This window comes from Heterodontus francisci, chromosome 11 (genome assembly GCF_036365525.1).
Source record: "Heterodontus francisci isolate sHetFra1 chromosome 11, sHetFra1.hap1, whole genome shotgun sequence".
Classification (NCBI taxonomy): Eukaryota; Metazoa; Chordata; class Chondrichthyes; order Heterodontiformes; family Heterodontidae; genus Heterodontus; species Heterodontus francisci.
In genome coordinates, this window is record NC_090381.1 from 31,292,908 (window position 1) to 31,307,407 (window position 14,500).

Below are 14,500 nucleotides of genomic sequence, written 5' to 3' on the forward strand. Positions count from 1 at the left end.
CTCCTCTGGGATAGCCTTGTCCTCGCCTAGTTCTGGCCTACCTGGCCCAGATCCCCAACCTCTGACCAGGTGCATTTTGACTTTCACCTTAGTCCATGCCCTAGGTCTTCAAATAATAAAAGATACAGATTCAGTAGAGCAGCATATAAGAGATGCAGACAGTAGGAAACATACAATCGAGAGAGGATAACAAAAATGAAAACTTACATAGTGTTACGACCTGGTGAGAAAGGGGTCCAGGGTTCCCTCTCAGCCTTCACCTGGTCTTACTGTAACAGAGTTTTATTTTTAAAAACAAACTGTGTTTTTAGCTCCCCCTTGGTGAATCCTCCTTCACCTCTTTCCAATTATAAGGCAAAGAAACCAGCACAAACAGGTTTTCTTAGGTTGAAAGAAGAAAGGTTGAAATTTATTAAGGTTAAACTTAAACTCTTACTCGCTTAACGCCTACGTATACATGACGTGCCCACGCTAGCATGCATATGTGATACACACATGCAAATAGAGACAGAAAAGAGCAGAAGAAAATGAAGTGGAAAAGTTTGAGGCAATCTCTGAAGAGAGTTTTTGTTACGGTTCTTTGAGCTCACTGTAGAGTCCTTGATTGTTGGTAGATCTTGCTTTTCATTGGGGCCCAGTATTCTCAAATCTTGTTCGCTGTAGGAGACTTTTCTCTCTTGGGGTTCATGTGTCTTCAGTGGATTTGGAGTTCTGTGAGAAAGAGATGGAAAGCCAGACAGGAAAGGCTGTGGCGAGCCAGCCAGTCCAGGAGCAAACAGACACTTTCTGAGTTCAAACTGTTTGTACAATTCGGAAAAACCGGGTTACCAAGCAGGCTAGTCACGTGACCAGCTGGTCTGACCACGCCTGTTTGTGGATTCTCTGGTCTTAGCCAAACCTGGAATGACTCTTCTTACATACAATACCTGGTGAACAAAGTCCATTGTGGGTTAAATTGGATAAGGGAAATAACACCTTTGTCTCCACAAGCACTGTCTGTTAATATGCAAATATCTTTCCAGCCAAGGACTTGGTGATTTTTTTAAACAAGTCCTTTCTTCAGTTCAGCAACAGTTTTCAAATCAATATTCATATGACAAAATTAATATGCCTCATTCTTGGCAGGTGGGGGGGTTTAGCACGACAATAGTGTTAAAGGAATCAAAGAGAAACATTCTTCAGCATCACCTCCCAAGCCCACGGCTTGCACTACCCAGAAGAACAAGGACAGCAGGTACATGGGAACACCACCACCTGCAAGTTCCCTTCCAAGCCACACACTATCCTGACTTCGACATAGTCACCATCCATTAATCGTCACTGGGTCAAAATGATGCAATTTTCTCCCTAATAGCACAGTGGGAGTACCTTCACTAGACAGACAGCAGCAATTCAAAAAGGCGCCTCACCAACACCTTCTCTAGGGCAATTAGGGATGAGCACTAAATGTTGGCCTATATACCAATAATGAATAATGATAAAAAATATGCAAATTACAGGGAATGAATATGTGCGATAAGCACACAGAGAGGAAAAGAAAAGACAAAAAGAAAGACAGACTAAAAGACAGGAAAAATTGGAGAGCAAGAGACAGACACTCATAAGAAAAGAGAATGTTTAATTTTAACTTTACTCTAGAACAATTTAACAGGAGAAGCATTAGCTCGATCAGTTAAACATTTCACAAGGGGAGAGAAATGTGGAATCACACTTACAGTTATAAACGTCACAAGGACCGATTTTTTCCTCTTTAATCAGGAATCCCATGGGAACGTTCCACCCAGCAGTACGCCCGACAGCTGTGTGACAGGACGTCTTGCCTCTCAGCTTCTCCCAGTTCAGCAGCGGATCCTTTACAACGGCCACAGCGTAGTAAGAGGCTGTGAGAAAAATACAAGAAATGTAACATTTACAGGGGAAAAGAGGCTAAATATTTGTAGCAGAGCAGGATTCAGGGCAGTGGGAAGACACCAGGGCAATGGATTGGTTTTAGATTGCTCTAGCACAGACACAATGAGCCAAATAGCCTCTGAAGGAGAGGGGCGGGCTGGGGGGGAGGGTGGGGGCGGTCAAGCCCCACTCAAGGATCTGAACACAGATTAAGCCCAATCTTAACTGTACAACTGGATGGGTTTTGAATGAGTTAAAATCTCACCCATATTGTTTGTTCACCCACCAGTGTAGTAGTCAGAGGGCTAGATGATCTGTTTTGTAGAATTAGGTTACATCATAACCACAGTGACACCTCTGCTCAGCATAAGGACTCCCTGCCCCTGCCTGTCTTCCTGACTCTAACTTGGAGTAATTTAAGTAATTTTGATGATTTTGACTTAGAGTGCGTGTCCTGGAGAAGCAGAATGTGATGTGGAGCAGAGACTGGAGTCTCAAAGAAGGGCACTGCACCAGCAAAGAGTGGGACAGGTGACAATGCCTTGAGGAGGTCCCAGAGGTCTCGGTGCTGCAGGGAAAACATTTTACAAGATTGTTCACATTTTCAAAATTGGTGCAGGCTTTTTGGGCCTCTGAAATGCTAATCCCATTTTCTCCACCTATAGCAACACTGGGTACCAGATGTGCCTAAAATTCAACATTGCTATGATTCAACTGATGGGAAATAAGTTGGATGCCATTTATTGGTTACTTAGATATTAAAATATACTTGTGTGCATGAGGACATATCATTTGTCACCTCCCACTTCTGCTGGTAAATTGAAGGAATGCAAAAATGACCCTGAACTGGCAGAACAACGGCAGGTTCACGACACATTTCCCACATCCTTCCATCTGAGTGCCACCATAAAATCAGTGAAGGAAGGGTGGAAAATCTATGCCTATGAATGGTGCATTGTTGGAGGTGGTATCCTTTGATTGAGATATTTAACTGTGGCCTTGTCTGCCTATTCTGGACACCACTGAAGATCTCTTGGTAAAGAAGAGCTCTAGGTTGTGAATAAGTTCGGGCTTGCTCTGGTGCCTTGACCAAAGTTCCTCTCTCAAATGCACACACTAAAAATGGGTTTACCAATCATTCACCGAACTGCTATTTGTGGCATCTTCCTTTGTGCAAAATGGTTGCCTATATGAAAACCGTGACTGCACATCAAAGTACATGGAGCATTTTCCAAGAGTTGTGATGAGGTGCTATTAAATGCAAGTTCCTTTTTTCTCTCCTCAGCACAGAGGGGGAAATAAATCTGGAACCTTCTGTTTTGTCCAATACAACACCATAGCAGGTGGGTCTTTAACCATTTAGCCATCAGAGATCTGGCAAGACTATTGTTAACACTTGTTGTGTTCCTTCTATTGTTCAAACACAACTTCACCAATCACTCAGGTAGAACTGGTAAACTAAACTGTGAGTTGTTTATTCGAAGATTACAGTCGTACATACACAATGATGAAGAGCTCTTACTAGCACATCGTCCTTGGTTAACTAACACATGACAGATGACATTATATCCTGACTGGTATACAGGTTTATGGACATACCCACTTAAAGACATACTACAACAACACTGGTTTGTCTAAAGAACATTGAACCATGATCCCGCCATTAGATTTTAGTCTCTATCCAACATACTCTGCCTCATTTTGTTCCCACAACCCAGAGGAAGTGTGATGTTGACCTCCACCCCATTTGCTTGTCCCGAAGGACCTTGATGCAAGTCTACCTTTAGGAGATTTAATGTAACACTCTGCATTTAGTATGAGCCTTCACAAGCATGAAAAGATGTTCTGTTCAATTGCATTTCCAGTATTGGACCAAGATTGCATTATTCTAAAGGACCTCATTGCCCGGTAGCACTGATTTGATGTGGAAATGTGTGTGGAGCTCATTGGCAGCTAAGTGTGTGACAATTGTCATGAAGACCCCCACTTGCCAGGAATGAGGCATATTAATTTCATCATATGAACATTAATTTTAAACTGTTGCTGGAGTGAAGAAATGACATGTTTTGGCTGGAGGACATTTGCATACTAAGAGACAGTGCCTGGAGAGACAAAAGAATTGCTCACTGATTCATTTAACAGAGATTGGGCTGGGCAATGGTGATCCACATCTTGTTGGGGTAAGAGACAGCCCTACACCCCCCACCACACCCCCCCCCCCACCCCACCGAGAGCTTTGGAATCCACAAACACAGGAGTGGTTAAACCAGCTGATCACATGACTAACCTGCTGGTCCAGACTTTTTGAACTAGACACAGGACAGTTTGAAGTCAGACTGCAGACTACAACTGAACCTGGAACAAGAAAGCCTCTCTCCTGGCTGGCACTCTCGCTTTCTCACAAACCACCGGACTCACTGATGTCACTCAAACCTCAAGAGAGAGAAGACTCCTACATCGAAACAAGCATGCACTGGGCCCCAATGAACAGCAAGACTTATCGTCAACCAAAGAATCCACATTGAACTCAAAGGACCGTAAATAACTACCAGATATTACCTCAAACTTTTCCCCTTTATTCTTTCTACTTTTTCTGTCTCTAGCTGCATGTGTGTTTATCGCATATGCATGCTTGTGTGGTCGTGTCACATATTCGTAGTCATGAACCGAATTAGAGTTTAAGATTAATAAACTTCCACCTTTCTTGTTTAGATCTAAGAAAACCTGTCTGATTTGATTTCTTTGCCTTGCAATTGGAAAGCAGTGAACAAGGCTTCACTGAGGGGAAGCTAAAAACACAGTGTTTTAAAAAATTAAACCCTGTTACGGTTAAACCAGACAAAGGCTGAGAGGGAACCTCTAGACCTCTACTCACCTGGTCGTAACACAATGCTTTAAGTGGGGTGGAGTGGAGCTCGTCAATAGTAATCACATACAGTCAGTAAGATTTGTCTGAAAACTAAAGGTTTTAACACTTACGTATCTTGGTGTTCACTGCTGTGGGTTTGCATGGTTCAAGATCAGCTTAGGAAGAAAGGCAGAAAATTGATTTTCAACACTGATTATATCTTTACATCCTTCATACCTAAAGAGGCAGAAAAAGAACTTCAATGCACAATTTTGACATCTGCTCCACCCATGGAATCCAATGTGATCCAGGAAAGACCCTAACCATTAGACTTCTGGATCAAATCAATTTTAGATAAATCCTTTGAGCTTTCGAATAAATTATGATTTGTAGAATATGGGGGTGTGGTGGGAAGGTGGGGAGAGGGGTTTCTGAAGCTCCATTGAAACAGGGCACCAGAACTGTTTCATAGAAGTAGGCTACAGGAAACGTCTGTGAAACACCATGGACATTGTGGAACATTCAGGAATTCTATGGCAAAAAAGGATTACTATGCAAACCTTTCAGCCTTAAGCTTGTTGCAAAGAGTGCACAATGAGGACAAAGAGTGTTGTACGAGGTGGAAGTCCCTGCTGAAGAGTTTGATGACTAAGGCCAGGCCCAATGTTCCAGAATATCAGGAGAGGCTGGCGCTGTGCCACAGGCCACATTCCTGCCACTTCAAGAAGCCGGACTGAAATTCAACGTGCGTACATGGAACCATTTACTCCTTGTATAATGCAATGGATTCTCATGGGGAGTGAGCTTGAGTTGGGCCAGCTGAGCTCAGATCCCAGTGACTTGTACACAAGGATTCATTCTATATGCTGCTTAAACCCCAAATTCATGCAATGCTCAGAGCAATTTAAAATATTGTGAATGACACTTACTTTTGTTATAATACTCTGACATGACTGGAACGAGGCCACACTTTCCTGCAACATAGACCTCTCCTCCATCAAGACTTGCTGCATCGGCATCTCCAAACTGCAACCACAGAACTTAATTAGTATCTCTCTCTCTCGCTCCTTCTTTTCCTCCAGAGAATAAACTCATAAGTTTCTCTCCACACTTTAAGTTACTCATTCAGTATGCACAGGCAGGAAAGTTTCTACCTCTCCCTCCTGCTCTAGATGTAGCCAGGGATCACGACTTTATAGAATTGCCAAGAGGTTTCTTGATTTTTTTCCCCTAGCTATTCATTGCTATCAGCTGCTGAGACTCTTCTGAACCATACATGAGGTAGAGGCTTCAGGAGTACTGTTACCATGCATAAGATCCTTGTGTATCAAACCAAAGATAATTGAACAAGTTAAGGTTAGGGACCCTCTTGGAAACTGTAACCATAACATAACTGAGTTTGGTATCGGTCTCACCATGAGTAAGGAGACTAGGACATGTGGTTATTAATTTTAAGAAGATGGACTTTGGAGGAGTGAGGAAGAAGTTAATGAAGGTTGGATTAGAAAAGATTGTTAGAAGAACAAAGCTCTAAGGAGTGGTATACTCTGAAATACACAACGTAGGGATTATAAAATAAATTTATCCACTGGGTATGTTTACTTTATTCTTGGATTAGAGGTGGCATTGCCAAGACTGCAATTATTGTCCATCCCTAGTTACCCTGAAAAAGTGAGTCTTCTCCTTGAAACACTTGCACCGCTTGTTGCGATGAAACTCTAATGATGGTGTTAGGTAATAAATTCCAACATATTGACCCAACGATGAAGGAGGAACAGCAATATATGTCCAAATCAGAATGGTGTGTGACTTGGAGATGTTGGTGTTACCATGACATTATCGCTTTTCTTATCAGTTGTAGAAGTTGTCAGTGAGGGAAGTGCTGTCAAAGTAACCTTAGTAAGTTTCTGTGGTGTATTCTGTAGATTGCACATATTGCAGCCACAGTATACCAGTGGCAGAGGGGTTGGATATTGAGCTCAGTGATATGACAATCAGTCAAATAAAATGCTTATCTTGAATGGTATTGAAATTCTGGAAGCGATATTGCAGGAATTGGTGAGTATACCATTACAGATGTAGATAATGGCAAGGTTTTAAGGAGTTAGGAGGTGTGCCTGTCGTTGCAGAGTACCCAGCCTGTGCCCTGTTCTTGTAGCCATGGTGTTAATATGGCTCGTCCGGTTAGGCTTCTATCTATTGAACTCTGACAAACGGTCATGGACCTGAAACATTAACCCTACTTATTTCTGTCTACCAATGCTACCTGACCTGCTGAAGGTGTCCAGCATTTTCTGTTTTTATTTCAGATTTCCAGCATCTGCAGTATTTTGCTTTCTCTGCTTGATGGGACTGCACAGATAGAATTTTACTGTGTCTCTAACCTGAGCTGCGCTCAACCCCAGGATCCCAGTGGAAGAATGTTCCAGTTGTTAACGTTAATTTTATAAACACAACTTTCAATCAGGCCCTTACAAAAGTGTTGTAAAACATTAATGTCATTTACCATGATCTTTTTGATGCAGTCCTCAGTGTTGAGGCCCATAATGCAACTCACTGTTCCCCAGCTGTTACATTTCTGTTGTTCAAGATGACCAATGGTACACCAGCGTATCTTGCCAGGATTGAAGGTACTGCTCTTCTCTGAAACACAAACATTTTGAATGGGTTGTTATCCTTCTATAGTAAATTGTACTTTACAAACTGGAGCAGCCTTTCCATCTGTGAGTCCTTGTATAAACAGTCTGGTAATACTGCACAAATCGACAGCCTCAGAGCCCCATCATCCTACAACACAGTGAAGGAACAGGAAACTTCATTGTCTCTCAATAGCCCCATTGGTAAAAGTTATAGTGAAACTAGTTGTTTTTTTATTCATTCCTGGGTTGTGGGCATCACTGGCTAGGCCAGCATTTATTGCCCATCCCTAATTGCCCTTGAGAAGGTGGTGGTGAGCTGCCTTCCTAACCTCTGCAGTCCATGTGGGATAGGTACACCCACAGTGCTGTTAGGAAGGGAGTTCTAGGATTTTGACCCAGCGACAGTGGAGGAACGGCGATATAGTTCCAAGTCAGGATGGTGCGTGGCTTGGAGGGGAAATTGCAGCTGGTGGTGTTCTAATGCGTCTACTGCCCTTGTCCTTCTAGGGGTAGAGGTCACGGGTTTGGAAGATGCTATCTAAGGAACATAAGAACATAAGAAATAGGAGTAGGAGTAGGCCATTCAGCCCCTCAAGCCTGCCCCGCCGTTCAATAAGGTCATGGTTGATCTGTCCCAGGCCTCAATTCCTCTTTCGGGCCTGCTCCGCATAACCCTCGACTCCCCGAGATTTCAAAAACCTATCTACCTCCTCCTTAAATATATTTAGTGACCTAGCCTCCACAACTCTCTGAGGTAGAGAATTCCAGAGATTCACCACCCTCTGAGAGAAGAAATTGCTTCGCATCTCAGTTTAAAATGTGTGACCCCTTATTCTGTAACTATGTTCCCTAGTTCGAGATTCCCCCACCAGTGGAAAAATATTCTCAACATCTACACTGTCAAGCCCCCTTAAAATCTTATATAGAGTCATAGAGAGATACAGCACAGAAACAGGCCCTTCGGCCCAACGAGTCCGTGCCGACTATTTTCCCTCTCATATCCCAACCTTCCCTCAATTCTCCTACCACCTACCTACACTAGGGGCAATTTTTTTTTACAATGGCCTATTTACCTATCAACACGCAAGTCTTTGGCATGTGGGAGGGAACTGGAGCACCCGGAGGAAATCCGCGTGGTCACAGGGAGAACTTGCAAACTCCGCACAGACAGTACCCAGAACCGAATGTTTCAATAAGATCACCTCTCATTCTTCTAAACTCCAATGAATAAAGGTCTAACCTATTTAGCCATTCTTGATAAGACAACCCCTTCATCCCAGTGATCAGCCGAGTGAACCTTTTGTGAACTGCCTCCAATGCTAGTATATCCTTGGACCCCAAAACTGTATGCAGTACTCCAGGTGTGGCCTCACCAACACCCTGTACAGTTGTACCAAGACTTTCCTATTTTTAAACTCTAACCCCCTAGCAATAAAGGCCAAAATTCCATTTGCCTTCATAATTACTTGCTGCACCTGCATGCTAACGTTTTGTTTTTCATGTACAGGAGCCTTGGTGCGTTGCTGCAGTGCATCTTGTAGATGGTACACACTGCTGCCACTGTGCGTCGGTGGTGGAGAGAGTGAATGTTTGTAGATGGGGTGTCAATCAAGTGGGCTGCTTTTTCCTGGATGATGTCGAGCTTCTTGAGTATTGTTGGAGCTGCACCCATCCAGGCAAGTGGAGAATATTCCATCAGACTCCTGACTTGTGCCTTGTAGATGGTGGACAGGCTTTGGGGAGTCAGAAAGTGAGTGAATTGCCACAGGATTTCTCGCCTCTCAACTGCTCTTGTAGCTATGGTATTTATATGGGTACTCCAGTTCAGTTTCTGGTCAATAGTAACCCCCAGGATTTTGATAGTGGGGGATTCAGCAATCATAATGCCAAGGAGAGATGGTTAGATTCTCTCTTGTTGGAGATGATCATTGCCTGTTACTTGTGTGGTGCGAATGTTACTTGCCCAAGCCTGGATATTGTCTTGCTGCATTTCTGCACAGACTGCTTCAGTGTCTGAAGAGTCACGACTAGTGCTGAACATTCAAGGTAGAAGGTCCTTGATTTCACTATGTGGAGTTAGGAACATAGGAATTGCTAACAGAATAAGGTCCATCTGGTTTGCCATCTACTAGCCTGGTAATCAGATGATCCAACAATAATGGAGTTGTTGACTAATCATGGCAATCAATCTCTATCAATTAGACTAAAATAGACCCAAACATGAGGCATGGCAAACCTCAGTGGTGGGGAGCTTTGGGAACCAGAAGTCCAAAGTCACCTATTCTTCCTACGCATACTCCACATACCACATCATGTCTCAAATTATTCATATGCTGTACTCCTAAATGTTTTGATGTTCCTAAATGTTCCTATCTTGATGTTTCTTTACCTGCTTAAAATCTAATTGAGTTCAGAGCACACACTTGCACTACTGCAGCCAGTAGTTTGTCTCTGTTAATGTGAGCACTGTATGTGCAGCAGGCAATGTGTCTGTGCTGATGTCAGCACTGTACATGCAGTGGGGAGTATGTCTGTGTTGATGTCGGCACTGTACATGCAGCCAGCAGTGCGTGGTGTGTGCGTTGATGTCAGCACTGTATGTGCAGTGGGCAAGGTGTGTGTGCTGATGGCCAGCTATGCTCATGGTTCTGGGGAGGCCCCAGCACACTACAGCCCACCCAAAATCCCCAAAATGTGGCAGTCCTCACCACATTGTAGAACCTTCCCCGACCCTTGGTTATGTGGTGGATGCTACATGCTGGCACTTGCACTAAGAGATCACCCCGTGGATTCCCAAGGCTAGGATGTTTACTATTAATCTTTATCAAAGCAAAGGCCTACCTTTTTTAAGATTCTGTATAGCATTTGCATATTCACTGCCGAGATACAGAAAGGAATCTATCCCTGTGGGGAGGTGAATGAGGTTTTGTGTTGAATCTTTGAACATCAAGTCTTTTTGTCCATATTTTGTTGAATTGAAGAGATTGAAAGGCATATTACTCTGTAGCCCAAATAATTCCTGAAAAACACATTTGAAAATTCAGTAGTGCTTGTATGAAACCTCTTAAAACTCAAGCATTAAAATGTTTTTTAAACTCTAATAGGAATACGTCACCCTGCAACATTTTCAATGCTAATATATTGCAGCAATGCTTAGAGGCATCTGATGCGCTGCTGAGCCCCTTCTGCAAACTAGGCCCAGTACCAAGAGTCAAACGTTCCCCTGGCTGTCAACAAAAATTCCAACCCGTAGTAAACGATAAAAGTATAGAAGCTGGAAATTTGAAACAAGGAAACAGAAAATGTTGGAAACTGACAACAGGTCAGTCAGCAATTGTGGAGAGAACAAACTGAGTCAGAACCTCAGGTGAGGCGCCTTCATCAAAACTTGTGCCACTTTGAGAAGAGTACATTTGGACATCTGAAGCTGGTCCTCGTCTATGGTCACAAAATGCAACTTGTCCAATATTGTCTCAATGCTCTCATCCCATCCCAGGACAAAAAACTTGCATTTAGATAGCGCCTTTAACATGTCCCGCTTACTTAACACCCTTGTCCTTGTTAACCTTCATGACTGGCATCTCCCAACTCATTGATTTCAAAATCCTCATCCTCCTTTAAAATTTGCCTTATAGCCCTGCCCTTCCCCACCACCACAACCTCCTTCAGCTCTATGTTCCAGCAACACTCTTCACTCTTTGCCATTTCTCCCCTGCCCATGTAGTGGTACAGCCTTGAGCTGTTTTGTTCCCATGCTGTTGAATGCTCTTCCTAAACTCACCTGCCTTACACCTTGTCTGCTCCTTCAAACAGAACCTCCTTCTTTGATCCTGCTTCCAGCCACTACCCCTGTCCTTCTCTCACCTCCCATAACCTGTCAGCCACCGTTACTTGACATCTGGTTATTTTTTTTTAAGTTTTACCTCTGTGAACAGCTCTGGTGACTACATTACAGAAAGGATGTGTTCGCACTAGAGAGGGTACAGAGGAGATTTACAAGGATATTACCAGGAATGGAGAACTTCAGCTATTTGGAAAGATTGGATAGGCTGGGGTTGTTTTCTTTGGAACATAGGAGACTGAGAGGAGGTTTAATTAATGTGCATAAAATTATGAGGGGCTGAATAGAGTAGATAGGAAGGATCTATTTACCTTAGCAGAGAGGTCAGTAACCAGGGGTATAGACTTAAAGCGATATTCAAGGGGGTAAAGGATTATAGGGGGCAGCAGGAAAGTGGAGTTAAGGCTACAATCAGATCAGCCATGATCTAATTGAATAGTGGAGTAGGCTCGAGGGGTCAAATGGCCCCCTGCTGCTCCTATTTCTAAAATAAAAGACTAGAGGGGTGTTGAGGCAAAATTCTTTCACCCAGAGTATTGTGGCAGTCTGTAATTCACTGCTTGAAAGGATGGTAAAGGCAGAAAGGCTCATCGCATTTTAAAAAATATTGGGTATGAACTTGAGGTGTTGTAACCTACAGACAAACAAACCAAGAGCTGCAAAGTAGGATTAGGCTGGATAGCTCTTTATCAGCCAGCATAGACACAATGGGATGAATGACCTTCTTCTGTGCCCTAAATTTTCTATGCTTCTGTGTGAACCATTAACCACACTGGGGAAGGTGCCACTGTCTGCAGTGATGCAACAGGGCTGACCATCTCTCTGATGCCCAAGAGGAGCAGCTAGAGACCTGGTTGAAGGTAATAGGTAAATAGCCCTTCTCTTCTCGTTCAGTGTCAGGCATATTTATTATTTGATTCCTCAGTGGTGGGGCTCATGTGTGCCTGAGAATGTTACCTACATCGGCACTCCACAGACATGGTTACTGCTAGGCTGATTAGAGATGAGGAATGCCCCGAATATGCATCCCATACAACTGTTGGGATGCAAGGGTAAGGTAGGCAGAAGCAGCACAAAACTAGCATGGAGAGACAGCGCCTTGGTTAAAGTCTCTACTGAAGGATGACACCTCCAATTTGCAGCAATCTCTCAATGCTGTACTGAAATATCAGCCTAGATTATGTGCTCAACTCCTGAGGTGGAACTTGAACCAATAAAATCAATGTTAGCATTGAGTTAAGACAGGAATGCAAGATTATAGCTCTGAAGAAAGGACTGAAGATTTTTAATTGCAGCAGACACCATTGAGGGACATAGAATCTGACAACACAGAAGGAGACCATTTGACCCATAATCCCTGTGTCAGCTTTGAAAGAGCTATCCAATTCATCCCACTCCCTCCAACTTTTCCCATAGCCCTGCAAATTTTCCCTTTTCAAGTATTTATCCAATTTCCTTTTCAGAAGTTATTATTGAATCTGCTTCTACTAACCTTTCAGGCGGTACATGCCAGATGACAACAACTAGCTGCCTCTGGTTCTTTTGTCAATTATCTTAAATCTATGTCCTCTGGTTGCCAACCTTTCTGCCACTGGCAACAGTTTCTCCTTAGCTGCTCTATCAAAACCCTTATAATTCTGAACACTTCGATTAAATCCTTCTTTAACCTCTCTGATCTCAGGAGAAGAATCCCAGCCTGTCTAGTGTCTCCACATAATTTCAGTCCCTCAGATTTGGTAGCATTTTGAGAAATCTCCTCTGTCAGGGACATCACAGGTTTTCAGGCAGATTTTCAAAGGTCAATTCTGAAAAAATTACTTTCTCCAATTAGTGAATCAGGAGCAAGAGAGCACAGAGTGAGAATTATCATTGGAAAAAGAAAAGGACACGTTAAAAGAAATGCTTTTACACAGAGGGTTATTAGAACAAGGTTTGTTTTACTACAAGGGGCTACTGAGGCACAGGCTGTAACATCAATTAAAAGGGAATTGGATAAGTATCTGAAAAGGCAGCATATTAAAACTGAGAGGAAAATTAAATGGAAATAGATTAGAGTAGGACACCAGTTGAAGACTTCAATGGATGCGATAGACCTCCTTCTGTGTAGGAATCTCTATGATTTTGTGAACCAAGAAATTCAGTCACCTTATTCCAGAATATTCTTACAAGTTGTATTTAGTGTCTGTCTACAACTCCAGCACTCTTTAGTCAATGACAAATCATGTGGTCTGAATTTAAGAGTTTGTATAAGATCAGAGCAAGGTAATATTGGAGGGATGTAGCACAGTGTAGAGCACTCTATGCATGATGCCTCTGCTTCAATATATCTCCAATCACATTTCCAAGTGGCTATGAAGTCAAGTTAATCACATTTCGGAGCAAATGTAAAAAAAAATTAGAAATTACAGAAAAGAGAAAGGAAATGGGATTAGCATAAATAATTCTGCTATGCAGTTAACACTGGCACAGACACAATGGGCTGAAGTTGCTACAATTTTATGATCGATATCAAAGGCTTTTTTGAAAGTCCAGCTACACAATACTGTGCATATAAGTCATTCTTTCTTTTCAGAGTTACCAGCACTGGATCTGAGCGAAGACAGGGGCTGACACTGAAGGACAAGTTCAAGAATCCAGCTTGCAAACCTGAGCTTTCGAAAGGAATCTCCAAATCGCCTCATTCTTCTCATCATCAGCAGCACCACTTCTCGCCACCACTGCATGAGATGGCACTCTTGCCCAGTGACATTCCTTATAATTTTCAATGGGCTTTCGGGTACCATCTAAGCACAGAATCTCATAGTTTTGCCTCTCAGCAGCTGTGAACAACAATGCAAAAAAATACATTACCAGAGGTTTGTGCCCTCCTCCCTGTCCCTCGTCCCAGTCCCAGCTCAGGCAATACAAGTTATATATCAGCCTGAGGTAAAATGAGAGTGTCAATGTAAATATAAACAAATAGGGTGGTGGCACAGTGAATCAGATGCTGAACATTCCAGCACAGTCACAAACACAACACAACGACACAGTCACAAACAGAACATCTTGATACAGTCACAAACACAACATACAGAAACAGTCTCAGACCCAGCAAACTGGCACAGTTACAAACACAACATACTGACACAGTCACAGACCCAGCAAACTGACACAGTTACAAACACAACATACTGACAGAGACACAGACCCAGCAAACTGACACAGTTACAAACACAACATACTGACAGAGACACAGACCCAGCGCACTGACACAGTCACAGACCCGACACACTGACACAGTTA

At 42.9% G+C, this 14,500-nt stretch overlaps 1 protein-coding gene across 1 annotated transcript in view; it reads right to left on the reverse strand.

Annotated features, from left to right (window-relative positions):
* Positions 1–14,500, reverse strand: part of LOC137375008 (serotransferrin-1-like) — a 109,824-nt gene that overhangs the window by 60,043 nt on the left and 35,281 nt on the right. The window contains exons 7-12 of the mRNA XM_068041632.1: positions 13,865–14,037; positions 10,219–10,396; positions 7,245–7,381; positions 5,668–5,764; positions 4,870–4,914; positions 1,716–1,880 (exon numbers count right to left, since the gene is read on the reverse strand). Of these exons, the coding sequence (XP_067897733.1) occupies positions 1,716–1,880; positions 4,870–4,914; positions 5,668–5,764; positions 7,245–7,381; positions 10,219–10,396; positions 13,865–14,037 (795 nt within the window). The remainder of the gene's footprint in view (positions 1–1,715; positions 1,881–4,869; positions 4,915–5,667; positions 5,765–7,244; positions 7,382–10,218; positions 10,397–13,864; positions 14,038–14,500) is intronic.